Source organism: Apus apus, chromosome 6 (assembly GCF_020740795.1).
Source record: "Apus apus isolate bApuApu2 chromosome 6, bApuApu2.pri.cur, whole genome shotgun sequence".
NCBI lineage: Eukaryota > Metazoa > Chordata > Aves > Apodiformes > Apodidae > Apus > Apus apus.
In genome coordinates, this window is record NC_067287.1 from 6,509,791 (window position 1) to 6,537,420 (window position 27,630).

At 39.9% G+C, this 27,630-nt stretch overlaps 1 protein-coding gene across 1 annotated transcript in view; it reads right to left on the reverse strand.

Moving 5' to 3' along the window:
- THSD7B (thrombospondin type 1 domain containing 7B) overlaps nt 1–27,630 on the reverse strand; it is a 326,234-nt gene that overhangs the window by 68,627 nt on the left and 229,977 nt on the right. The window contains exon 17 of the mRNA XM_051624219.1: nt 11,746–11,924. Coding sequence (XP_051480179.1) covers nt 11,746–11,924 — 179 coding nt within the window. The remainder of the gene's footprint in view (nt 1–11,745; nt 11,925–27,630) is intronic.

Consider the following 27,630-nt stretch of genomic DNA (forward strand, 5'->3'; position numbering starts at 1 on the left):
CTCTAGCTGGGATTAATTTCTGCAGTTAGCATGCTGATATGACTCAAATACAAGTTGTACTTAGAATTTCCTATGTGATAACTAACTATGCTGAAAACACTGCTGTTTGCATACAGCTCCTGAGAGGACACTTATTATGCAAAAATGAAGACACAAGAACGCTGATGAAAATCTGCGAGTCATTTATCAAACACTGACCTGAAATGAATATTAAGAGAAACCTCTTTTATATGCAAATGTTTAATCTGATTGCGTTTAATCATCACTTTTCCTTCTCAGGACTGATGAGTTGCCTACGTACTGTGCGCTGTACGATACAATCTTCCATGTCTCATTCTCAAAAAAAAAACAGTTGTTTTGTCAATGGTTGCTCTGGGAATGCACAGAATAGATAATTAATCTCTTATCATTTTACTCACCTGTGAGACTATCCATAAAGCCTATTCTGTCTGCCCACCTGCTGATCACTCTGGTTTACACGGACCAAGCACTTCCATTCTCTCAACAAGAGAAATTCAAAGTATAATTGATTTCTCCGATGGATTTTCTGATGAATATCTATTGCTACTCTAGCTGCTACAGTACTCAGCAATGTTTGCATTCCAACAAACAATCTGTTTATTTACTATCCAGCTTTACAATCAGCTACTAGCTGGGGAAAAAGCAGCATGAAAGAAACCTGTCACTTTCCATATATTTAGAAACATTTGGCCTGGGAAGATCACTGCCTCGCAGCCCTGCTCTGACTACCCAGAGGAGCCAAATCCTCTGTCCTGTAGCAGCATTAACAAGATCTGTGCCTTATCAAAATTAAACATGATTACATTTTGTAAATCAGACTCTGTACTACATACTGAACTGAAATAGAATTTAAAATGCTGGTTGGTTGTACTGAAGTTTTAGCAAAAATATCATTATGTGAACAAAAATTAATACCCCTGGGCCTGACACAGGATATAGATTTATATTAAAACTTGGATTTAAAATTTGGGTTTCAAGCTAGGATTTAACTTCTCAAAGAGGACACCAAGTACAAGATGGATAAAAATTTGGCATGCATGTTTCGATCCAGGTCTGGATCCCAGGTTACAAAGGAGTAATTCCTCAGTACTGGATTAATAGCAGCAAAGAAAGTAGCACTTAGCTGGCAGAGGAATGGTTTACACATATAAATATATGTTCCAGATGGCCACTTGAGAAAATACTGAATTTAAATTAAAGCAACAGATTGGATTTACTTTAAGACATTTTGAAAACTGGCACACTCATAAAGGGCCATATGTTGGACTTGGTGACCCTTAAGCATTCCCACCTAACCCAGAAACAACTGAGGTGCCTCAGGAAAGGCACTGGGGCTGCATTACCTGAGAGCAAGGAACAAGGAGCACAGGTCTCCCTATACCCTGAAGGCTGAATGAAAAACATAAACTCTGTCTTTCAAATACAACACTCCATAAAAGCATTAACAAATGCATATTAATTCTTTTCACCATTAAATACACGTATAAGAAGACATTATGACACAAGTATATCACTAGGTCCTCATTACTTTTCAAAGTACTTACTGTTTTTCAACACAGTATTTTCACTCAGACTCTTTAGAACAAGAATGAAAACATCTTTATGCCTCTAGCTAAATAGCAAGGTCATGAACCTCATAATGTCACTCAAAAAAGGAAAAAAATCTCATCTTTATTTAGTAAAGTCATAATTTAAAACTAACTTACAAACATAAAGGACACCTAAACTTAAACAGATGTTGAATTAAACTGTTGAATCAGAAGAGCTGACATATTACTTGGTTTAGCATTTCTAATTATCCAAGCTCATACTAATTAATAATAATTGTCTAATTCTCAAACTCCTGCAGAACAGACTGGATACAATCTTTCTGACTATCTGAAACACAACTACAGTTTCTATGTAATGTGCCATGGGACATTTCTACATTGTATTACACTAAACCACTTTCACCAAGTAAAAAGGAATTTCACAACTTTTATTAATGATTCAAAAATAGGTATTTTTTACGGGTTTTAAAAAATCCAGGTACAAATTTTGGTTTCAGAAACAATTGAAACTGTTCAGTGACAACACTGCAATTACATATGAAGTTATTCAGGAAATCCAAAGCTTAACAGTAAGGTTAAGAGAAGATAAGCACTTTGCAGAGGTTACACCTCACAAGGAGCAGAGGAAGGACCCCACTGATTTCAAACACATGACTGGCAGGTGGAACTCAGGGAAAGCTCTTCCCATCTGTCCCACCAAAAGTCACAGGGAAACATAAACGAGATCACAGCAAAGCTGAACTAACCAACAGAGGGCAGCTGACTCACAGGTATATGAAGTTCTTATTCCTGCTGAAACCCATGGCAAAAATAATTTGCCATCAATGAAATCCAAACTGACATAAAACCTTTTTACCTGCAATCTATAACGCCAGGATTGGACAAAGCTTTGCTAGTAGAAATAGCTCATGGTATCAAATAGTAAAGATAATATGTGAGAAAGGAGATAAACTTTTTGAGGTTCAAATCAGATGAGTGCTCTGAAATGTGCAAGTCAAAACTGTTCAGTGAAAATTTTTCAAATTTTGCAGAAATTCAAGCTAGCCATCTCTGCCATCACTACAAAAATGGAAGTTTGCATACTCTATTTATTCTTCAATAGTAACTTATATGGAGAAAAATCTGCTTTTTATAATGCATGCTGGTTGTAACCTTAATTAAGAAAAAAACACAACAGTAACCTACGAACTAAAAAAACCCAAAACATTAAAACTGGTTGTTCCACTGTTTTGTCAACAGCATGTGGTTCAATCCTAGAGCCAAATTAATTCTCCATTGAAACATAAACAACCATTTGAAGTCTGTTTTTTAAATTATTAAAGTGTAGCTAACATCTGTTTACTGGGAAACCACAAATGAGTCTTGTCCCTTTTAAAATTAATCTAAAACTCTAACAAACACATAGACTTTATTTGCCATCAAACCACAACTGATGCAGGGTAAACTTTGTTAAGTTTATATTTAATTATCTTTGGTTCTCAGTTGGAACTCCGAAGTTGATCTGGAACACCTGAGACATCCCTGTGAGCCACATCTGTCAGCAAACACGAGGGCCCACAAAATATTCCCTTCATAAAATGGCCCAAGTTTCCTAGTTAAGTTGCAATATGGGAAACAGCTGACTCAAAAATAATATAAATTATAGATGGATTAAAAGCCCTCATAACTTTTAATTAAGTAATAAATCAAAACAGACTACACAGGACTGCTGATTTATGCACTCCTCAAGTGAGAAGCAGTAAATAAAATTAGACAGGACAGAATATACATCTTATTGGAAGAGGAGAATCTATCCTTCGGCATTTCATTCACACAAATAAACTGTCTCAGCTTGAGTTTTTCTACTGGTGGCTACAGCCTGCAACACACTTATTTGTAACACAAAGACATGTCACGATCTATAGGTAATGAAGAAAGATTAGCTGAACTTGTACAAACTCCTATTAGCAACTTTTCTCTTAGTGTCCCTGCAAAAACAGGGACTTCAGCAGGCAAGGAGAGCCCCAGACAGCTCTACGGTGGAGACAGCTTCAATTTCTCCTTTCTTTCTCCAAACCCTCCTGCACGTGACTCGAATGAATTTCAACTTTTGAAAAAAAGCCCTTGCAAACAGCAGACCTCCTGACATGGGGGCTGTATTTGACAGACACTCAGAAAGCTGTAATTGGGCCTTGAAATCCAAAATCTCCAAGTGGCTTACATTCCAGCTAGCAATCTGATAATGCTGATGATCCTGACGTTGTCACCTAAACAAGATGCAAAAATTCATGTATTCAACTTGCAGTTCAAATGCAGACATTTAGCTGGTGGCAAGTCCAGCAAAATCCTTCCAGTCATGCGAGGAGAGATCAAGAGGAATGTAGAAGGTCATTTGCACTTCTATTCTGCTGTCTTGGAGGAGGAAACCAATTAAACAACACAAAAAGAAAATAAAATCCATTCCTGAACCTATCAATCAGCTACAGTGCATAAAACAAAGCAAGCCGAACAAACGATACGGATATAATTTCTGTGGAATGGTCACAAGAAGTGTCTGCACAAGAAAAAATATTAACACTTGTTAAGTATTAATCAACGATAACTGCTGTAGGAGGAACAACACAGCAATGTTAAATGCTTCAAAAGGCAAGACCATCATGCAGGAGGTGCCTGAGCTTTCCTGGGTTTCTCAGTAGCTCTGACAGATGAATTCACATAGCATATATCTTCATGTCCATTTTCCCTGTTGGAAAAGCAACTTCATTTCCAATTATTCTCTCTTACTCATAAAGGAATGTCAGAAAGTAGGAATTTTCTGCTCTGAATGCTCAGGATATGTTCACAGCGTGCAGGCGAGTCAGACCACCTTTAACAAACTCTAAGAAATAAAGCCAGCCACCTGAATGAGGTGAACTTTAAATTGAGGACACAGAGAATCTGCTATATATGCATGAGAAAATTCACTCCTTCTGAAAGACACTGCTGTCCACTGGGAAAATTTAAAAAGTGACCAAAATCTTAATAACCAAGCTGGTGCACACCTAGCAGAGCCAACACAGAAGACCTCAGTATAGAGGCCTGGAGGAGACACCCAGACATTTGGTTGATGAAAGGATATACGAGATACTCTGTCCTGTAGAGGAAACACTTCTTTACTGCAGTTTTTCTAAATCAAAGCTGGGGGCAGACTCCTGTGACATCCTTTCTTAAAGCTGCTCCCTAGAATAGCCTCACATTGGTTTCTGACAGCAGTAGATGCTAACTGGGCCAATGCTAACACCTAATTTCCCAACCCAAGCTTTGTCCAGGTTGGATGTTCTACACCACCACTCTGATCACAGACACCAGCTCCCTAGATTGGGCAAAGCTGGGCTGTCTTCTGCTTAACGTGTTTCTATTCAACATCTTGCCACTATCTTGTTGGATTCATGCTTGAAGAAGTTTTGAAATTATGTGACAGGTTCTACAGAGCTCTAAGTTACTGTCATTAACTTCATTACTTGACTCAGAATCTGTTTCAAAAGAAATTTCCACATTCATTTATTCTATAACAGCAAACACTACTTTGTAATCAACAAGATCATATTTTGGAAGCTAATTTTGTACAGAAAGAAATTACAGAAGACAGTAAAGAGAAGGAAAACATGTCAAAACTTTCATTTAGCTTGCCAAAAGCAAGAAAAGGGATGATTTTGTGTAACTCACTGTTTCTGAAGACTTAAGTCAGAGGTGATAAAATACATCATGCCAAGTAGCTGTTTTTCACATCTTCTACCATATGAGAAGGTGAAGACATGGCAACATTTTTTTATTCTAAATCTGATTGGCTTTGTTCCAGTAAGAGCAGAAGCAAGGTCCTTATTTTAACAGTCATACAGCATTTCCCCCTTTAAAGATTGGGAACCTACAACTGAAAACAAATTATACTGCAAAACTTTCCAGAGAAAAAAAAAAAAAAAGAAAACTTTCTAAGAGGAGGAAGAAGGTGAAAAAATACCAAAGATTAAATGTGCTGCCAAAGAATAACCAAGGCATCAATCCTTTGTGTTCTCCTGCTCCTAAGACAAAGACAAGCAAGAGTAAGTTCAGTCTCAGTGTTAGATGCTGTCACACTGATTTATGACACACAGTGTATGCTGGTCCTCCAATATGACACATTGTCCACCAGAGATTCAGCACAAACCAAACTCCTCTCCTTACAAAACATTGCCCAAACCAATTTAACTTAGTTCCTTAGGTGAAATGCTAATACTTTCTCCACTGGGCTACCCAACAGTCTACAGCTCATTTTCCATTTAATTCCCTCTCCTCTGCACAGAAATAAACAGGACAAAGCATGTTTTGGTATAACTCTTCCTCTCTTTCACTGTTTTGCCATATACTATGATATTAAACAACAAATAGGTTTTTCAACAACAAACATAGGAGCTGTATTTGCATCAGAAATAATTATGGGTAAATTTTCAGTTCCAGGGATGCAAACCTATCACTTTCTTTTACAGCAAAAAGTCCTGTTTTGACAACATATTTCATCAAGAACTTGATAGGAGCTGTAGCAGGCAGAAAAAATGTAGCTTAATCTTTTAGCAGAAGGCTGCTAATTTTTGTGGATCCAATGTAATGCAAGGGGGGAGACTGGCACCTAATTTCATTTCACACAGTGCTAATGGATTCCCACAATTGCAGAAAACAGCATTACACCATATATTAATATGCATTATTATTACAGAGATGTCTAAAGGAGCTACACAGAAAAAAAGTAAAGTGAAAATACTTTCTAAGAAGTTGTTGATCTGCTCAATTTTTGTAAGGCTAAAGCTTTCCATGAGTAGCAATTGAGAAAATATGTTTACATGACACTTCATTCAACAGAGACCCTGCAGGAGAAATGAAAATCAAGTGTGGATAGCTAACAAAGCTGAATACAAAATTAATGTATGCTGGGAATTACAGTACAGGCTACAGAGATGTGATCCTGAAGGACAACAAGGCAAAAGGCTGTATTTTCCTTAGGAAGTTAAGAGGCATCCACCCACATGGTGGAGGCTCCAGACACTCACTTCGGGAAGATTTGGTTTGCTATTTTTGCTCATTTAATGAACTAAATTACTGTTTAGAATCAAAAGTTTCCATCACAGCCAGAAAAGTGTAAGGAAACCAGGAGGTTCTCACTGTTTGGTGATACTAACTCTCCCACACGTGTAGCAGGCAAAAAAACTTGTCATTTTTATGATACTGTAAAAACTCACTAGAAGCAGATGGCAAATGTGTTTGATGCTCTAATTCCTTCCTTCAAGGCCAAGTGGGAGGAAATCAAACCTTCTGCAGGTAAAACTGAAATTAAGGACATGATTTTTGTTTCTGGAAGTTAAGTAAATGAGTGTTGATTGAAAAGAACCAGAGGAAAACTTAGGTCAGCTGTGTCCTTGGGTGCCCCAGAAAGGATCCTACTGATACAGCAGCACAGGACAAAGGTTCAGAAAAAAAACTCCTGGCAGCTGAAATCCTTGAGAGGAAGAGATTTTATGAGTGTCTCCAAAAAGTTCAGTGACTTTTCTGACAATTAGAAATCTATATTAGAAAAGAAATGATTTAAGCAGGAGCTATTTATAGCTAATACATTATTAATGATATTCTTGAAGACCAATTGCTGATACTGAAAGGCAGAGGTTATACAAGCAACTCACCCTCCTGGGATTGGATGTGAACTAACTTAATGATAGCAATAAAAGATGCTGGGTTCAAAATTAAACTCTAACACAGGAATCTGACAGATCTGAAAATGCTTCATACGATGCACATATACATACATGTGTGTATAAAAGATATATTCAGGCAAGGGAAGAGTACAACCAAGTAGTACACCAAAACAAAGCATGAAACTAAACTCTTACAATCAGACACACTCTTTTACTGTTTTAATAACCCACAGTCAGATAGGAGACAAAGATAAATGAAAGAGGTTGCAATTAGTTTGTGTCAGTAAGCAAGGACAGGAACATACCTTGAAGGAAAAAAAGGAAAAATACAGGAGCTGTATCTTGTAATTCAGAAATTCACTGTTTACAAAATTTTTGCTCTGAGAGCAGTTACCTTCCTAAATAAAGTGGGCTTTGTTTCATGACAGTGCCCTGTGATGAGCCCATGCTATGTTGCCCTTCCTTAGGCAGAGTTCCTCTGACACAGCTGAAGGGCACTTTGGGATCACGGAAACTTAGCTTGCCTAGACACACGAATCCTGAACGTGAGCAAGTCCAACTCTGCTCTGCATACTACTGTGTTGGTTTTCTTTGAGGAATGTGTGAAAAGCCTGGAAACATCTTTACAAAAGGCCCTTCCTGAACTTACCTTTCTTAACACTACAGATTAGAAAAGGGGAAAGATCACGCACACACAATCCCCCTTCTGTATCCCTACCCAAGCCCAGCTTTGCCTTGCAAGTGACAGTGACTTCTGCAGCTAAGAGTAGTCTACATCTCATCCAGTCTTGTACACTCTCATGGTGAGTTTTTAAAGCCTATAGTTTTGTAAGGTTTTCACTTTGGGAAAGAAATTTCAATTTTTTTTTCTAATTAAAACAAATAATTGTTTTCTCTGCAGTGAAAAGACTGCCAGAAAATTCATATGTCTTCACACCTGCTTCTGAGACATCCTATCTGTAAATGCACCACTGCCTTCCTTTTCCCAATCCTTAAACATATGTGTGCAATTTCAGGAAAAGTACTTGCAATTGTAATTTGCAAGGTGTCTGTATTTCTCATATTCTAGAGTAAACACCAGAAAAAGTCATTAAGAATAAAATAACAATTTTAAAGAAAGCAGTAAGTTTGAATTTCAAATACACCACATTTTTTTCCTGCTATACCTGCCTTTACAAATGCTCCCAATCCTTTAAAAATGTTTGCTTAAAAAACCCCAGGATATATACAGGGAATAAACTACTTGCTATGGTATTTGTCCTTTAGCAGAACTGGATAAGAGAAAGAGGAGGAGGAAGGAGAAGGAGGGAAAATCTTGACAAGAATATATATTAGAGCAATCAATAAAGAGATAATCCTTGGAATTCATGAGTCTTTAAAATAAGATGCATTTTCTTGTAGTAATCCTAAAAACCTATAAAAGAATATTCAAGCAATAAACCCCCCATAATTCATATTTAACCTTTCAACATGTAGAACTACGCATTAAATAGCTTAGCAACAGCATGCTGTGTAAGTGCATTCAAATAAGAGCAGAAATAGAAAAATGTAAATGCAACACCTCTTTTAACATGCACTGCACAGCCAAGAACATCTGCCAGCTGACCCCATAATCCAGTCGGGTGTTCAGGAACACTCCTATCCTTAGATAAGAGCTGCACAGCTTCTCCACGCAATGCCCCTTTTCTTCAAGAGGTGGAGCAGAATGTAGGTAGTCAACTCTTCAGCAATTTTCAAACACTTACAGGTACAAGATGGAATTCAACATATTACATGGATCTGCATTAAAATACTGTCATCTCTTCCCCCAAAGATTGTAACTCTCCATTTCGTTTCACAAGGCAACAGCACAAGAAGGTTAAAGCTGAACTGACTATATCAAAATCAAATGATTGTATCAGAACACCAAGTGCCCACAGCCCACACTACCTGCCTGACACTTCCGTTAGAAAATAATAAAACCCAGAACGGGAATCTAGAACGGCTCAACCTAGTCTGACTACAATTAGAAGAAGAGATAATATAAAAGCTGAATTAATTCTCCTAACTCCTGCATCTACTGCAGAAAGAGTGGACTGCTTGAGAGGCTCTAGGGGCACGGGGGATGAAGACACCTGAAGGAGTGGCTTCAAGATACTTCAGAAGAGCAAAAGCTCTGTGGAATTAAGATCCTAGAGGAGTTTATTATTGCTTCCAAGTTATCTTATGTCTTTATCAACTGCATAAAACACAATATAACACAGCAGCGAGAGAAGACAGAGCAAATCTCAGCACCAACGTAATTTAGCTTTCTCATGTCTGATATCAAACAAAAGCCAATATTTTACTACAAGTATTTAACTCAGATCATATAAAAATAACCAGGATGTTCCATACATATATATAAAGAATCTATAGAGCTTTGCTCTAGGATGTAAACACTGCCCAGACCAGGGGAAGCAGAAGACAGTCTGCCTTGCAGTGAATTAATGGTATGTGTCCAGCTTAACTAAACAGCAGCACCATCAGCTAATTTACTTTACCATCTGGGTACCAACTTGTGCCTGCTGCAACGTGCCCAAGAACCCCAGTGTGTCTAAATCTGTGGTGAAAGTCAAAGTTCAGTGGGTGCAGAGCAAAACTCCTTCTGAACTGCACAAGGGACTGAGAAGCACCTAGGGAGGTCATGAACAGAGCCGTGCACACAGTATGTGGGTACACGTGCATATCTAAGCGTACATATAGATACACATGTATATACACACACATTCCTTAGTAGTACAACCATTTCTTCTTACCCTAAAAGCTCTGAAATACATAGGATCTGATTCAACGGTATACATCTAATTTGGAAGAAGTAATCCATTTGTGTGCTAAAACAGCTAGAAAGAGCTACTCTTTATTTCCTAAAAAAAACCCAACCCAAAACCCACAGGCAAAGAAGCAAAAACCCCAAAAGACTAAGCAAACAAAAAAACACCCGGAAAAATTAAAAGAGACAAAACTAAAGAAACAGATGTTAATGCAGTTCTAAGGTGTCACGACTAGAGACCACAACAAAAAACCTTCTAATGAATTCAGTGGGATTCACATCAAGATGTGTGTGTTCCTGGCAGAGGCAAAAACCCCACCAACCACGTCTGTGTTAATACCAGCCATGACACTCTGCACACCCCGCGCACCAACAAACCCTACAAAGACATAATTTCCAAGTTTAAACAACTTCTTTCCTTTAATATCTTCTGAAAGGCTTTTGAAATTAGCAAATCTAATGTGTGTGGGAATAGGCAACACTTTATAGCAGTAAGTTTACTTTTAATGGAAGTAGTCTGCTGTGTCTATGGGTAACAAGCCCCAGTGTCTTTTCATTACAAAGGAGCTTATTGTTACCATATGACTTACTGTGGGATTTCATTTTGCCTCTTTGGTGATCTGTCTGATCTATTAAGAAAAGCACTGAGGTATGGACAACATACACTTTATTGCAGTTTTATATTTTCATAGTCCCTGCTGCTTCTGTTAGGCTACTGCCTATGAATTTCAAGTAGTAATAAGGAAGAAGAAGAAAAAAGTATTTACCAAGTTTCTCACAAGAAAAAAAATTCACTGAAGAAAACGAGGCAAGTTCAGACTTAGGTGCTAAAAGTGGTGCTGCATCCCAGGACACGACTGCTGCAGCAACAGTAGCACAGAAAAACAACTGGATACACCAGCTCTAGCCCCTACAAGCAACTATACAAACAAATCTCTGTATGAATACTATTAAATTCCTTCTACACATACTATGCAACATATTTTTATACACATTTATTCATCATATATATATGAATTCCCTTCAACATGATTGTTTATGTCCTATTAATTAATTGTCATGGTTGAATCCCAAATAAAGGACAGGCAAAACTAAATAGTACTTCATCAGTGTTAATTAGAATGAGGATGAATAAGCAGATGTAGGAAATGACTATTAGTTTTGCAGAAACACGTACAGCATTAAGGAGAATTTAGATAGATGCTGATATTTTTTTAAGAGTAGCAATTTAGAGTTTATTCTCCTTTGATGGGATTCTCCAATATTCAAGATACAGAGATTAATTTTCAAGGGAACCTGTACTGGGTAGAAGGGAAACGCTGTTAAAAATAGCAACATTCATTTAACTAACTTTTCTGCAGGTCTCAGCGTCTTACATTTTAAAAAAATATTCCTGACATCTCAGCTCTCTTGATGTCTATACACTGTCTAGGTGGGATTACTCAGCCAGAGCTTCCTGTACCTTGAGAGATAACAATTTCTTCATATAAAAAATACGGTGTTTCAAGTGAAATTCTGCTGTCACATGAGCATCTTCTCCTCAATGCTCAAGAAGTTCGATGTTTGCACACAAAATCTGACCCAAGGTGGAGTCCCAAAGATAACTCCTATCTTTAATTTCCCCACCAGCACAGTATCTTTTGATCACAATTAAAAATACAGTTAAGGACAGAGAGATTTCTGTTGGCTATTTAATGCTGCTCACCTGATTCTTGAGATCCAGCTTTGGGCAGGGACGACCTCCGTTGTAAGGTTTCTCCTTAAGCCACTTGGATCGGACTTTCACCCCTGGTCCACAGGAAGAGCTGCAAGGGGACCAACTGGACCAATCGCTTAATTTGCAATCAAACGGGCACGGGACAGTGCAAGATTCTTCAATGTAACCTAAACCAAAAATTTAAAAAAGGTTTTAATCACCAAAACTAAGGAACTCTGTTCCTCCAATATCTCGCTGTCATCTGTGTGATCAATACAAAATGAGAAGAACTTCTTAAAGAGAAGACATTTGGCAGACTGACAACACCTTCCCAACATGAGATTGTGATATTATTTGTATAGAACAGCAGACAGGAAAACTAATTTCTACTTGGTTTAGTCCAATGATCACCGGGAAGGCTAGGATAAAACTGACTGATGTAAAGGCCACACACTGGCAAAAGTATCTCTTGTGAACCTGGTGGTCACCAGCAGATGGTGGTGATCTTCCCCATGAGACTGGCCAGAATAAACTTTCAAGAAGGAAGTGTACAGCCCAATTTCATACTCCTGTAGTACTATGCCAGCCACCTCCAGAGCTGGCATTGGCAGGGAGTCAGAGTCTCTTCCCAGAAGAGAGAACCAGAGGATGGTGGAGGCAGCAGAGCTGTGTTCTTGGCACCTCCCACAATATGTGTGGGGAACCTCCCTGCAGCTGGAACAGTGCGAGATACGGTTTTGAGATAAGCAGAGGAAACGGGTTCCTGCTTCTTTCCAGTAGTTCTCCTTAAACACCTTTCCAACTGCTTCGCCTATTCTGGTGTCATAAATGCTATTTTAAAGCTTTGGTTTCACCTTAAGATGGTTTGACGTAAAAGCTCTCCCAAGATCATCACCTTTTAACATCAGAATACCAGACATCTGCAGGACCAACACCTTGAGGAAGCCAACAGGGTTTCTCAGGGAAAAAACAACGTTCCTCCATACAGGCACATCTCCAAAGCTGGTTTAGGAGCCGGCATATGGGAAGAGAGACTTTGCAGAGCCCAGCACTGGCCATGGAGCTCTGGGTGTGCAGAAAGGCAGTGGAGGATGGCCAGACCCTTGGGTTCTGTGGGGAATTACTGGCGCCATTAAGGGGTCAGAAGTGTGGAATAGCTCCACACCTTCCTGCTTACTGTGCTGCATTTGTTCTTCTCGAGTTCCTATTACCAGCTTGTCATGTCTGTATGTACTACTTTAATTTAAACAAAAAGGAGATTTCATATTGGACCATGAAAGTCAGTGGCTGCTAACATCAGCCTTTATTGCAGGCAGCTTTGACCCTCTGACAGCTCTGGCAATGATGGTCACAGAAATAACTTAATTTTGTCCCTACCATCTTCCTGACATTTCTCATTTTTAAGCCCTTTCCTTCTATTTGGTTTTCATCACACTAACACTCCCTCCCTATTCCTTACCCACAGAATACCAAATCAGCTTTTTCAATTACTCTCTTATGAAGGGTTTCTCCACTCTATGAAAGGAACAGTCACTGCAGCTGGAAGAAATTACAGAATTCAGAAAAATCCAAGCCATAAGCAGCTAACCCCAGAATCCCCAGACAACATCCCCAACCAACCAGGAAACACTGAGGCTGAGGCACAGATATTATTCTGGCCCACAGCTGTATTTACAGGCTCTGCCATGCCCAAACCTGCTGCTGACTCCAAAGAAGGACAGCATCACATCCTGAGCATCGACCCACAGCAGCAATAGGTCTTCATGCTGAAGTAAAGAGCAAGAAACATTTCAGACTTAGGCAGGCATTGCCCAGCAGAAAATATCCTTCTGCTACAAGAAATATTGATGTTATTTTTGCAAACAGCACCTTGAAAAATGCTAGAAACAACAGCAGTTCCCTCCTTCAGTTCAATCATGCTCTATTTCTTCTCCCCTCTTCCTCCCTGATGGTACTGCTCCCTCTTCCTTTACGGCTGCCACCCCGTAGCCTGACAGCTGCAACCATTTCCCCAGTAACTCGTGCTGTAACTCTTCCCTAAAGCTGCAGACTCGTCCCTGCACCATGTGTTCTGGTTTTCTTTCCTGCCTCTTCCCTCCATGTGCTACGTCACCTTTTCATTTGCAGCTCCAAAGCCACTGGAATTGGGTAAGTATTTCTGACCCAATCCATTACAGTGGTGCTCACATGTTGGAGATACTTCAGCTTGGCATGCTTTGTATTCTTGCCTGGCTGAGACACACACACAAGTATTTCCAAAATAGACTTGTTCTTTTTCCCCCAAATGAAACTCCTAAATATCCCACTCATATTCCATTCCACCTGCTTAGGTTGCCACTCAAAGCAATTCATAATACATTATGGTAAGTGAAAGAAATTTGCTCATGATAGATTTATGAGAATCATTTCTTAGGCAGTTCTCCAAAGAGTTCTGCTCCACCACCATATGAAATATCATTTTTCCTTGGGCTGTGTGACAGCCTTGGTAATTAACTCTCAACAGAAACAAAGAAAGTGCCTTGTTTCAAAGTAGGATTAGACAGAGGGGTTATCAACTTATCAGTGAAGGCAAAATGGGCTAAGCAGTTCAAGACCTAACTGTATAATAAAAAGAAATGTAAGACAAAAAAAAGAGACAAGATAAACCAAAATTAAATAGAAGGAATAGGAAGGAAAAAAGTTAAAATAAACAAAACTTAAGAAAACTATTGTATTCCATCCCTGGGAACTGCTGTGGGGCTCCCTGAGCAAACCAGATAATTTCTAAAGAACTCTTGTTGCTAAGAGGCCACCTCATGACTTTTTGAGTTTCCTCACACATCTTTCTAAACTACATTAAGTATAAATAAATAATGGACAGCTAATAAGAGCATTAAACTACTATACTGCCCAGAGGAAGCCAATTTCCCATGTTGAACAATGCTACATAATCAAAATGGGAACATAATCTTCATTCAAGCTCTTCTCACAGCCATAATTTCTTCTATCAAATCACTTGAGGTTAATCCTACGGATAAAGATTTCATTCAACAAAAATTTTCCTCCAAAAATCTTTATCCTCTCTGCTCAGATAGAGAATGCCTTTGTGGCTATCTTTTTATGAGAAACTAGTAAATAATGTTGCACTCAGGTCACCTATTGCCTATGAGAAAGGATATTTGTTTGTCTCTGTAGGAGCCAAGCAACATCTTGCCATTGTGAGGGGGCTGAAGAGACTTCAGCTGGGATACCCACCATAAAGCTAGTATTGGCATTCCCAGAAAACAAGTAGCATTGGCATGGTGCATAATACAAAACAACAACAAAACAAACAAACAAAAAACAACAAGGGAGATATGCGACTAAACCTATTAACAGAGAATTCTACATTCAGGCTCTTACCTAGAGAAACACTTCTGACCACAATAGAAAATGAATAAAGGAAACAGCATAAACACATTTCTGAGTTACTGTCACTCAGCCTGGGGAGATTAACTCAAGGCCAAGTTTACACAGCTGGTTTTGTCAGTGTCATCCTTAAACATATTCATCCATCACATTCCCCATTTTCCTCTCCTCTGCAGAACCTGGTACCAGAAAATCTGTTGAATTTATAAGACCTTCTGTAGAAAAAGATGTCCTTCTCTCCCCAGCCCTGCTCAGCCTGCTGTTCTCCTGTGTTCTTACATGATTTCTTGAAGCTACCTTTAACCTCTTGTGTTTTAATCCTCAAATATCAAATACCATTAAAATAAAGTTTGTATAACAGAAACAACAGATGAGAGCTCTGTCCTATTTGAATCAACAGCAGGCTCCCAAGCCCTACAAAGCTGGAGCTGAACACACAGATGTTGCAGGAGGGAGCAACAGAAACACCAGCACATGGGGTATTTCAGGAGGCACTTTGAAAAATACTATTGGGAATAGTCTTGAATTGGCAGAAAAAATGAGCTGGACGATCAAATAAGCCTATTCTAAGCTTAAATGGTATTGTTTTCCTACTGAGACTGCCAGTGTAATGGGATGAACAAAAACATTTACCTAGGTGCAAAGCTCATTTTATTATTATTTATTCATTATAAACAATGTGCTTGATGCTCTACAAGCCACAAATGGAGTCTCCTCCCTAAAGTGTCTATAATAAACAAGGCACCCACAGATGACACAGGATGTACTGGGAAGGCTCAGATACACGATGTAGCAACCATTACTTGTCTTATTTCTTCTGCACAGTCTGAGAGACAAAGCAAAAGCAGGTTAGACCAATAAAGTGAGGATGATGGTCTGGTGGGTGTTGGAGGTTAAGGCTCAAATACATGGTGTAAAAACTGCTATTGTCTCATTTTTGCTGTGCAACCCAAAAGAGCTGAGGCAAGAGGAGGCAGCTGGATGATGGGCTGGTGGGTGTCAGTGGTGCAGAAGCACTAAGAGGCTGTGGATTGCAATGCAGAGCTGGAGGGGAGTTTTGCAGTGGCCCAGTTTCTTTCCCACCTACACTAGACACTGTACATCTCTCAGCAGGCACAGCCAGCGAGGGGCTGCAGTGCCCTTCTGTGTCCTCCTCTACATTCCCAAACGGATCGTGGTGGGAGAAGAAGGCAATTAGCAGGTTTACAAGCTAACGTAAGGCACTGGCAGCCACCTGGTTGTTGCACTTCCAAATGATAAATTGGCTGCGGGGGTAAGGTCTGCACACAACGTAAAACAACAGTGCCAACAGGATTCCAAGAGGCTGACTTAAAAGTGATTCAAAAATAAACAACATTTCTCCAGCAGCTTTGGAAACAGATGCACTTCTAATTGAATTGGCTTTAAACTCATTTGTATCCGCTCTAACATATTTCATCGTTTCAATTAACAAACTTCTCGCGGTTCTACCCTTGTTAGTAAACCTTGAGGTGCTTCATAAAGCTCAAGGTCATTACTACCAGAGGGACAATTCTGTGCATTACCACAACTGCCACTGGTAATAACACCAGTAATTTCCCTTTGAGCCCACAGGATAAAAGAGATCACCCTTTAACAAACACAGCAGCAGCAGAGTGGACAGTGACAGAGAAGAAATGTTTCTAATTACACAGACGAAGGGTAGAGAAAAAAAAATGATTCATTTTGCAATTAATATTTACATTCATTTGGTTACTGACTGTGAAATACATAAAATAACACCAGTAAATCCATGTGGCGCTAAACATCTAGTAGCTAAAGAATTCATAAAGGAGACCTGGTGGACCATGGCACTTGGTGGGCCAGATTCTGCTCTGCTCAAGCTTTGGGATCTCTTACAAAGATCCTACTCATATTTTAACCCAGGTTAAAACCTAGGACTAAGCACAGACTGCAGTTAAGAGACTAACTCTACCAGCTGTTCCTATACTTATGGTTGGGGCTTTCCCAGAATCCCACAGACAAGGCAGCCACTGGCCATGGCCCACACGGCATGACCAAAGGCTCCAGAAGCTTGTAAGCTACAAGGGCAGCACCTTGTACAAGGAAATCCAAAACAAAGGATTTAAATCCTCCTTCAAGGAAGATTATTAACTGAAGAAAACCAAGCAGAATAAATCTGATATAATAGTAAGTCTAGAAGTTGCTAACAACTTCAGTTGCATATGAAAAGGATGTAATATTACCATGGAACAAATGTTTAATTTTAAAATATTTTTTTTAATATGCAAGAATTTCTGAGATTTTATGTGTTACTAGCTTGCTAGCTTGGAAATTTAAAAGATAATCTAATTAATACATTCAGTAAATGCACAACCAAAAAGCCCCAGCAAAAATAACATTTACATTGAATATTTTGCAAAGCTCAAATAATAGACCCCCTTATCTAATTTATTCCCACTTGGTCTTCTCAACAGAGGCACATGCTCTCCTTATCTCCTAGCAGACTGATTATAGATACTAAATAGACCAGAAAGGACTTGTAAAAAACGCTGGTAAGTTTAACTCAACATTATTGTTATTGGAATTCATCTGAAGGTTGGATCTATTGCTCAGTTTCACAGTCTCTCTAAATCCTGACGAAGCAGTTGAGTTGATGCTGATTTTGCATTATGATTTCTAATGTCTTTTGATTATGCATTAGTTTTCTTTCTTAAAGCACTTGCAAACTTACACTTTGAGCTACATACAAACCATAATAGTTGATATATGTAATCTTCTAACTAAATAAGGAAATCTCCATTAATTAGCACACTCCTTGTAACAGACTGCAGAACAAGCTGAGAACTCTTCCACAGAAGAGAGACTCATCTGCTTCCTTCTGAGAGCAAATAAATAGTGCAAATAACAGAACTTCAGTGTCCATTCATCTTGCAGGGAACTGTGAATGCAGACAGGCAGAAACCTACTGCACACATCTGTCCTGGCTTCAAAATCAGCTGTGGAAATTATTTCCCCTTCCTCCTGGGGCTGCACCCCCACAGCAAAGGGCTGGGCTGGGAGCCATGATGTCTTAAAAAAGTCCTCACTCAAACAAAAACATAATCCACTGGGATCAACAGCAGTTTGGGGAGTAGCTCAGCTGTGTTTTTCTATATACTTTACTCATCACCCTGACAGCGGGAAAATCATCTGCTTTGTCCAAACAAAATGTAGCAGCTTTTTTCTCTCTTTATCCTTGTCCTCATCCTGTGTATATCAGGAAAGAAACTCCTGACATTGTACTTTGTTATGAATTGTTTAGCATATATGCTCTTTGGACTACTCAATTCATAGTAAAAACAGATTTTTAAAACAAACCTGAGATTGTGTTTATTTATTATTATTACTATGAGAGTCACAATAAGGCTTGTTTTAGAGGCTAAACACACTTCCACAATACATCATGAAGACAAAATTGAGTTGTCCACAGACTGTCAAAATTCCTCTTTTCCTACAGCTGACTTCTCTCAGAGGCCCAATTGCACAGTAGCTCTGAAAACAGATGCACATTGCAGAGTGCTCTGAAGATCAATATAGGCTTGGGCAATTTGGACCAGGCATGAAGCACCTTCCAGAGCCAAGGGCACATCACTGAGAGAAAGCTGCCGCCAAATGCCACCAAAAATATCCTCCCTATCAGTAAATCATATATGGCCTGAAGGTCAATGGCTTCAGGCTCTGCTGGAGCACACTAAGAAACTCAATTTCAGAGTTCAAGGCCCTCCATGGAGAGTATCTTTCTGCCAGCTTCTAAAGACGTGGCGTCAGGCACCATCAACACAATATGCCACCTCATTGCAGCTGCCAAGCTGCGACCCCGGGACACAGACAAGCCTTATTTAGATACTTCCCTTGGACCACAATGCCACAGTTTCCATTTTAGAGAATGGGAAATGCTGGTGCATTTCCTTGTAGCCTGATAATTAGCAAAGCTGTGCATTGTAACAGTGCTCTTATTTCAGACAGAAAAAAGAAGCCTTACGGTGACACTGCACAGGAAAGGAACACAAAGCCATTAGATTCATGTGCAATTAATGTTATCAAGAAGGCTCATAATAAGATGAAAAAAACCCTTTTTTAAATTTTCTTTCCTTTAAATATAGGTTCCTAGTACTTTAATTTATAAACTTGACAGGTATGACCCAGCGTGTCTTTGCTCGAGAGCAGGTGACACAAGTACTGGGAAGGCTGAGAAGAAGCTTCTGAGCCTGCAGCAACCTCCTCAGCCTCCCTCCCCACCATCCCAGGAGGCAAGTCACACCACGACCTCTCAAGTCAATACATTTACAGCAATACATGGCCTCAGTGCCTTCTCATCTCATCAACACCACATGAGAAACCTAACTACACACTTCAATTATACTGGCACTGTTTGAAAGATTCCATGAACCATCATCAGCATTAGGAAGATCTGAGAGCACCTTTCCAAAGGCCAGGTAGCTGCTGTGAAGTCCAGCCTGCTCAGACAAGGAGTTTCATTCCTGCTCTTAGAGGTCACCTTGCTACTGAGACAGGGATACAAAGGCATCACACCTTCTTAAATAAAGCTGTACTGCAAAAATCATCTGATGGAAACAGGATTTTAAGAAAGGAACGGTCCTGGTTTTCCACAGGTTAAGCAAAGAGAGAGCACCACAACTCATTTAGATGACTGAAAACCTTGAGATGGAAATAAGACATTTTTGTGACGTTAGCAGGCCCCAGCACAGAGTACTGATGCACTGAATTCCTGGTAGACTTTTGTTTCAGTGTTGCAGCATGACTTGGAGTGCTCTGGTTGTGTGGCTCAATCTCCTGTACTGGAGGACTTCAACAGATTCGGACAGAAGCAGAAAGTGATGCAATCTTGTTAAATAATGTGATTTTCAGCAGTCACTCCTCTATGTCACCAAATACAAACAAGATCCAAGATTTCACAGTGGGAATCTCTGTCTATAGTGAGGGATATTAGAAGTTTTGCAAAGCTGGCTCATAATTTAATTTACACCACCTTCATTTGCAAACCTTGGAGGACAAAGAAATTTCACAGTAGATCTCAGACCCAGGAATAGACTAAGGTAGAATAAACTCTCAGTTACTCATCAATACCATAATGATAATCCTTAGAGCAGACTGAGCAGAAGTTTCCTACTTCAGGCTTACTTCCTCAGCTCTCCTGAATTCAGCTGTTGCTACATTTCTGAGTTGGTCTCCCAAACTCTTTGATAAAGCAGGCTTTATCAGGCACCTGAAAAGATACTCCCCATGTCCCCCCCTCCACTACCTCCTCCTGTCATGCTGACCTTGTTGTTGTATGGAGGGCTCCAGCAAACCCACTGCTGGACTGGCAGTCCACTCATCTTATTCTGGACCTGGCCTACGTGCAAACACTGGAATTCTTTTTTTGCAGGACTCTTGTTCCATACAAGCAGAAACACATGATGTTGCTTATGAAGATCTTCAGAATATGACAGATGGAAAACCCTTTAACTCTCACTGAAATCCACTAAAATACCTACTATGTCCAGCTGCCACAGGGCTTCCCACCAGCACTAAATCTACAGAACTGTGACTTTCCACATAAAAATTATTTGTCATCTATTTATTTGCCTGAAAGGCCTGCTCATCAGAGCTGCATAAAAGACAATCAGGTTAAAACACTGCAAAAAACCCATGTTAAGATATGCAAGGGTCTGGAGCACAAGTCTTACAAGGAACAGATAAGGAACTGGGGGTGTTCAGCCTGAAGAAAAGGAGGCTAAGGGAGACCTTCTCAATCTTTACAACTGCCTGAAAGGAGGTTGTGGCCAGGTGGAGGTCAGTCACTTCTCCCAAGTTATAAGCAAGAGAACAAGAGGAAATGGCCTAAAGTTGTGCCAAGGGAGGTTTAGATTGGATATTAGGAAATATTATTCCCTGAAAGGGTTGTCAGGCCCTAGCACAGGCAGCCCAGGGAAGTGGTGGAGTCACCATCCCTGGAGGCATTTTAAAGCTGTGTAGATGTGATGCTTAGGGACATGGTTGAGTGGTGGTCTTGGCAGTGCTGGGTTAACAGTTGAATGTGATGATCTTTAAAGTCTTTTCCAACTGAAATGATTCTGTGATTCTGTATCACTTGCCAGTACAGCTACACAGGTCTCAAAGGGACCATGAAGTTCTCCATGAGCAGGAAAAGTCTAGAGGTCTTAACACTATGGTACATAACTCATGAAAAGACTTAGGCTAACAGGGTGTTTCTTCATACTTCCAATAGAACCCATTAAATGGAATGACACATAGGGAGAGAAAAATGTTAATTCTCAATCTATCAATGTATGTTAACGTTTTATTAGAGCCTTGCTTTGTAACAGGTCATATTTGTGACAAATATGTTATTAAGGCTGAAGAGACAGGCCACATTTCAAAGAGATACCCTGACCACAGCCTGCTGCAAAATCAGGGCAGTAGATCATCCACTGCATTAACTTGCTATCAAAGTTCTCCTAAACCTCTGCTATTTCTACACTGAGTTACTATTTCTACACTGAAAACATTCCCAACTCCCATGGAAGAGCTTTAATCAACCTGTCAAAAACATGAGAAAAACCATTCTAATAATAGAAACAACAGGCCCAGACAGGAGCAAAGGTGGGCAGAGGTGGTCCGGCAAGTAGCGGCTGTCGGTGATCATCAGGCACAAAAAGCCTCTCTGAAGTTAGTAAAAAATCTTTCCTTCACATAGTCTGGTACTGCTGCCTCTTCAAAAGGGTCATTTAATGGAATGCAGCAAAAAGACACGCTATAAAGATTTATGTTTAGAGCTAAGGAGTAACAACAGACATCACGATGACTAAACGTAGCACCTAGACAGGATGCTGCTCAAATAGCAAATCTATATATTTATATTTATCTATATAAATCTAAATATTTCCTCCTAAGATGTATGTGTACTTTCATAAGAAGTTACAGAACTAAAAGAATGTGCATTTCTATGAACTAACGCCTCAGGGGAAGTCTTACCTTGCTTTAAATAAGCTTCTTTGATAACCAGTTTGACCCATTCAGAAATAACCTTTTTGATGGCAGTTTACCTTTGATTCTGTTGCCAGGAAAACATACTCGAGAACAGCAATGTCTGAACAGCTGTCTTCTGATCCAATTTCATTTGATAAGTCTTTTAACATCCAGCAGGGAAGAAGTGTGGCCAAAATTTCTTGTAGTGAACAGATTTTTTTTAAATTAAAAAAAAAAAAAATGGAAAGGAAAGGAAAAGATGGGGAATAAATCAATGTTCTTTGAGCACTCTTCTGAGAGCAATATGTAAACATCCTGTAGCCAAACAAGAAACAGAGGGCAGATCCTTTATGGGCTCTGTTTCTGTGCTTATAGCTTCTCTGGCAGCCACAGCTGTAATTAAGAGTGTCACCACACACCCAAGGAGATGTGTAGAAAATGTCAGAGAGAGGTCCAGAGGAGAACCCAGTCAGGATTTCGGGGCTAAATTTAGAAGCTATTTAGGCTTGAGATAGCAGGAAACCAGTTGAAGGTGACAGTGGCTTTGAAGAGTCCTAAAGCACGGACACAAGGGAAGGACAGCCTGTCTGCAGGTGGCAACACCTTTCAGCCACCTGTGATCCAAAGCCAGCCTTAATTCCCATGCCAGGGGACGGGATAGGCAGAAAATAAGGTGACTTTTTAGCCAAAACTTTTTTTCTCAAGCAGTCTTTGAAAAGCTTTGTTCTGTAAATAATACAGTCACTTTTCTGTAATAAAAAGGTCACAGAGAGATACTGCAGAGACACACAGGGGAAACCACAGAGAGAAACAAGAGTACTGTAATATTTAATTAATCCCAAATGCCAAAAGAAGGGTAGGGTAGCCTGAACACAGGGTCTACATGTTACCATTAGCTGATGGTGCCAAGATTAACTACTCACACTCTGGTAGGGAGGAGGAGGTATCCCAGGGCTGTCATGTGTTGGGGAGCTGGGAAGAGGATAGCCAAGGCAGGGTTGCCCATTTGCCTTGTAGAAGAGGTGAGGTGCTGAGGTCTCATCCATAAGATGAGATGCTGTCTATGAAAGTATGGAAATCACTTAAAACTGTAACTACTTGTATTCTAGAACTAATGGTTTGTGCTAAATAAATGAAATTTAAATATATAAAACTTCATTTAGACTGAAATACTTAGAGGCATTTTCAAAAACAGAGGTGAAAACTGTCTTCAGGAAAGTTTCTATATCTGAAGGTTTTCAAAACAAAATCAGGGATTTTTGCAACAGTTTCATTCTTCAAAATAAAATTTAACAAATATGGAAAAATGTATACACCACAGTTAACTGTCAGCATAGATACACTTGCAAAAATAAACAGGCATTTAGTCAACATAGCTTTCCCAACTCTTTTTTTCCAGAATTGTTACCTTATAGGGAAGGTAAGTTTGTTATCAGTCCAGATTTCTTTAAGGTATTCAGCTCTGCTTATAGTTTTTTGAGCTACACAAGTGTCTTTTTGTCAGAATGACCATTCAAATCTAGTGATAAAAAGCTACATGAAAATAACTCATTTTCTCTGAAAACAACAGTGCAAGGGTTTGGCTTCACAGGGTTTCAGAGTGAGCAACCCCAGTCCTGGTTGATTTGTCCACCTGCAACTAAACCACGTACAACAAAACACTTTGCAGATGAGAATAAGGAGGTGTACGAGCATCCCTGCCGTGCCCTTCATAAATTAAAAAAATAATCAAAGCTTTTTAAGGTGTGTAGGTTAAAGCTGACTGTTCTGTGATTTAAAGCCAGGATCTATCTGTTGTGTCTTTCTCCCAGGTTCCTGTTGTTGCAAGCACTACACAATTTGAATAGTAAAAGCGCTTTTCATAAATTCCTGCTTTCCATAAATTGCCTGTCGGATCAAAAGCCTCAAAAACCTCTTGCAAGAGCACAGAAATCTCCAGCCTTTGGTTTGGAACAGACGAGGCACCCTGTGTTCCTCGAAGATTAAAAAAAAGCCCTGTTGGCACAGCACACACACACACAAAAGAGGCAAAGGAACTACATGAAATCATTCACAACAAAGGAGGCGGAAACTCAAAAACAGTGCGAAGAACTTGAATGACAGATTGAGAAGCAGATGAACTGCAGCTAAGAGGACAATTTCATGTCCGAAGAGGATGCTCCAGACACCAGCCAGAGAATGGAGACCCTCTGGACTAATGGTGAGCTGAACACAAGATGAGCCAGTCTTCTGACAGGAAGACAAATTGAAGCAAATTATCAATTACGTTTTTTGCAATATAGTTAGTCACCTCTCTCCCCAATTTCATAATTGCATTTCCAAATTAAAGGAAGGAAAAGAAGAGTGAACCAATTCCAGGAAAAAAACTACAGGTTATTCACTTACAGAGCTTAGTGAACACGTGATCAAAAAAAACGATGACACCACTAAAATAAACCAGGAGACTAATCACAAAGGCCAGTAATGGAAAAAAAAGCCCCAGTGTGCTTCTTCTGGACATAAGAGAAAATGTTTGGCACAGAAAGGAGTACAATTCAGAGAAGTCCGGGGTTTGTATTTTTAAGCTAGGATATTATTTTTTTTTAAGCTTGTATTTTTAAGTCTGGGGTTTTTATTTTTAAGCTTGTTCCATCTCGTGATCATGAGCTAAACTGAGATTAAACAGCAGTGAGGACTGGTTAGTCGAAGTGTGACCTTCGTAGCCACTAGAGTTGGCCCAAACTGTTCACACAAGCTGAGCTCAGCTGTGCTGGGTCAGGACACAGGTCCCAGGTCCTGACAGAAGGAACTGCAGACACCAGGCAAGCTAGCAGTGCATTTCCATTAAGGCACAGCTGGAATGCTTCCGTCTTCACTGCTTTCGGACCTTGGGATACTCTGTATGTGGTAACTACACCACTGGGGAGAAAATCCATCTCCTCTGGAGAAGGTTTGCTTGAACAGTTAATGCATTTGCATGTAATAGGCTTAGGAGAGTTGGAGTCTAGACTGCTGACTAACAAAGACAACCAGACTTCACTGGGTTTTTTAGTTTGTTTTTTTCTCCTCAAAGTTGCAAATGCAGAATTGCTCACAAAATGCAGTGTAGACCAGGACCCTGAGAACTGATTAATTTCCACATTAGTCTCAAACTCAGCAAACTCACTAAACCCTGCTGAAGTTCACCAGCCAGGTTTGTCAGGGAAAGCGAAAATGCTTCCTGTGAGAAGGCAAGAGTCCAGAGTTTGCTCTCTTAATTCTATTCTATACCATTGTTATTGTCCTATACCTTGTACCCATGGCGTTACCAACTCTGGAAAAAACTTTGGACTATTTCTAAGGCAAAGTTTGCATCCTTACATTTATCCTCCTACATTTTGTAAAAAGTTCTTCAAAAGAACCTTGCAAACAACTGAGGTCTGTGTCTCACAGCTTCTCACTTCTGTCCTGGTTCAAGGCAAAGGAATGAAAAGTACTGTCCTGCTAAAGGAAAAGAGTAGGAAACAAAAAGAAGTCAGACGACCTGAAAGAAATAAAAGAGGAACACGCTTACTCCCACATCTCATAAAGCAAGAACAATGCCTAGATATCAGTGATTAGCATTCAATATATAAGGCAAAGGCTTAATTAGCCATTAATCTGGTCAGCCAGCCAATGTTAAAAGGTCACCTGATACTTTGAACTAGACAAACTCAGATGCTGTAAAAAAACCCAACCTCTCAGGAATAACTTCTCAGGGCTTAGCAAATGGGCACGCTTCTCTAATTGGCTCTTCTCTATTACGGTTGAATAACACTGCTAATTATTAATTGGATAATGATTTGTTTCTATCACTAATTCAATAATGTGTTCAGAAGTGCATTCTGAAAGCTCCCAGCTCTAGAGACCATAAATATTGGGCTTAACTTCACTTAACTGCTGTGGTTGGAAGGCAGGTCCCAAGTGATGGAGCCTGTGGAGCTTTCTGCCACTTTTTGGCAGTCTACACCCAGAGTCACTGAAATATCCATATCCTCTGGAGACCAAGGCAATGCTGTTTTCCCACTTGCCTTGCATGGAACAGGTGTTCAAGACTTGGTAGCAAACAGGAGCTTATACATCCTGGGTACTAAACAGGGTTCTGGCTGGAGCTCACCCTTAGGGGAAATGTTATGGGGCATTCAGAAGGTGGAAACGTCTCACCCCCCTTTACATTCCACTTCTAAACCTAAAGGTCTCTAGAGCACTCTGTAAATAGAGTGTAGGAGGAAGGGCATACGACAGGGCTCTACAGTGCTGTACAGGACCAACCATCCCTCTGCCCTCTGACACAGCCATGCTGCAATAATTCCTGCTGAGATAAAAAGCCAAAGACAAGAAAGCCAACAATAATCCCCTTGAGTTACCACTCCCTACCATCTCTCTGAGAGAAGCCAGACCATTAAAAATGCCACATAAATATCACAGACAGAAAACAGGCTTCAAGGTTATTCAGAAAAACCCCACACAGACAACCTCCTCTTTTTAACAATAGTGATAAAAACCCTGAGTTTTTCAAAAGAGCAAGTCATGACACAGGCCAAACTACCTTTCAAAACCCAACAGCTCCCTTTTTGCAGAAGAAAAGGTAATGTTGTGGGGGAAAGGTATAGCATTCCTCCTTCATGGGCCACAGAGGCACGATCAATTGGTACAACAGCACATTGTTGAAACACAACCCATGGAAAGCTGCTTTATGAATCTGTGCAGCCAGCTGGAACAGCCATCAACAGCTGTGAGAGGAATTCACTCCAGGACTGAATCACTTCATCAGGGTGTGTTTTTTTTCCTTTTATTACATGCAGCTCAGGCTGCTAATCTTAATCCTGAAGACCCTCCACAGAGCAGCCGCACTTCCTTCTCTGCTCCCTTCTATAACTCAGGAACATTAATGGTTCCTGTTGCATTACTTAATCTCCTCCTGACACATCATTCTTCCTCTCCCATCACATAGCTCACCAGCACTCTTTCAACCTATTACATCACCCTAGGTGGTGCCCAAAGCTTTGTGACTGTAAATCAGACAGCATCACTGGTTTGGGAGCAGCAGAGGTGCAGCATTTGCCCTCAAGATAAGGGCTTTTGTCTGTAAATTGATTTAGCATTTAATAACTGCAAATCATGGAAACTGGAAGAAAATACCCAGATAGATTAACATTTCCTGCTTGCTCTACTTCTGGTTCCACCCTGTTTCTGTTTGATATTGGCTACTTGATTATATGTGGAAGTGTCAAGTGTAGCTCTGTCAACAGCCCAGAGCCCCAGCAAGCAGTGACATTGACACATTTGCTGTGTATCCATCTGAGCTTGAGCATGGCACAAAATTGCCAGGATGAGATCACTGGCTGCTGAAGTCATGTGAATTTGGCACTAGAGACAGCAGGTGACATCACAAGGGTTTTGTGATTTAATGTGATTGTCTCAAGAAAATTTCTGATACTTCACAAAAAACAAACATGCAAACACGTCTAAACTTAGTAGAAAGGTATAAAAATCTATGAACCAGTAAAAGCTGAA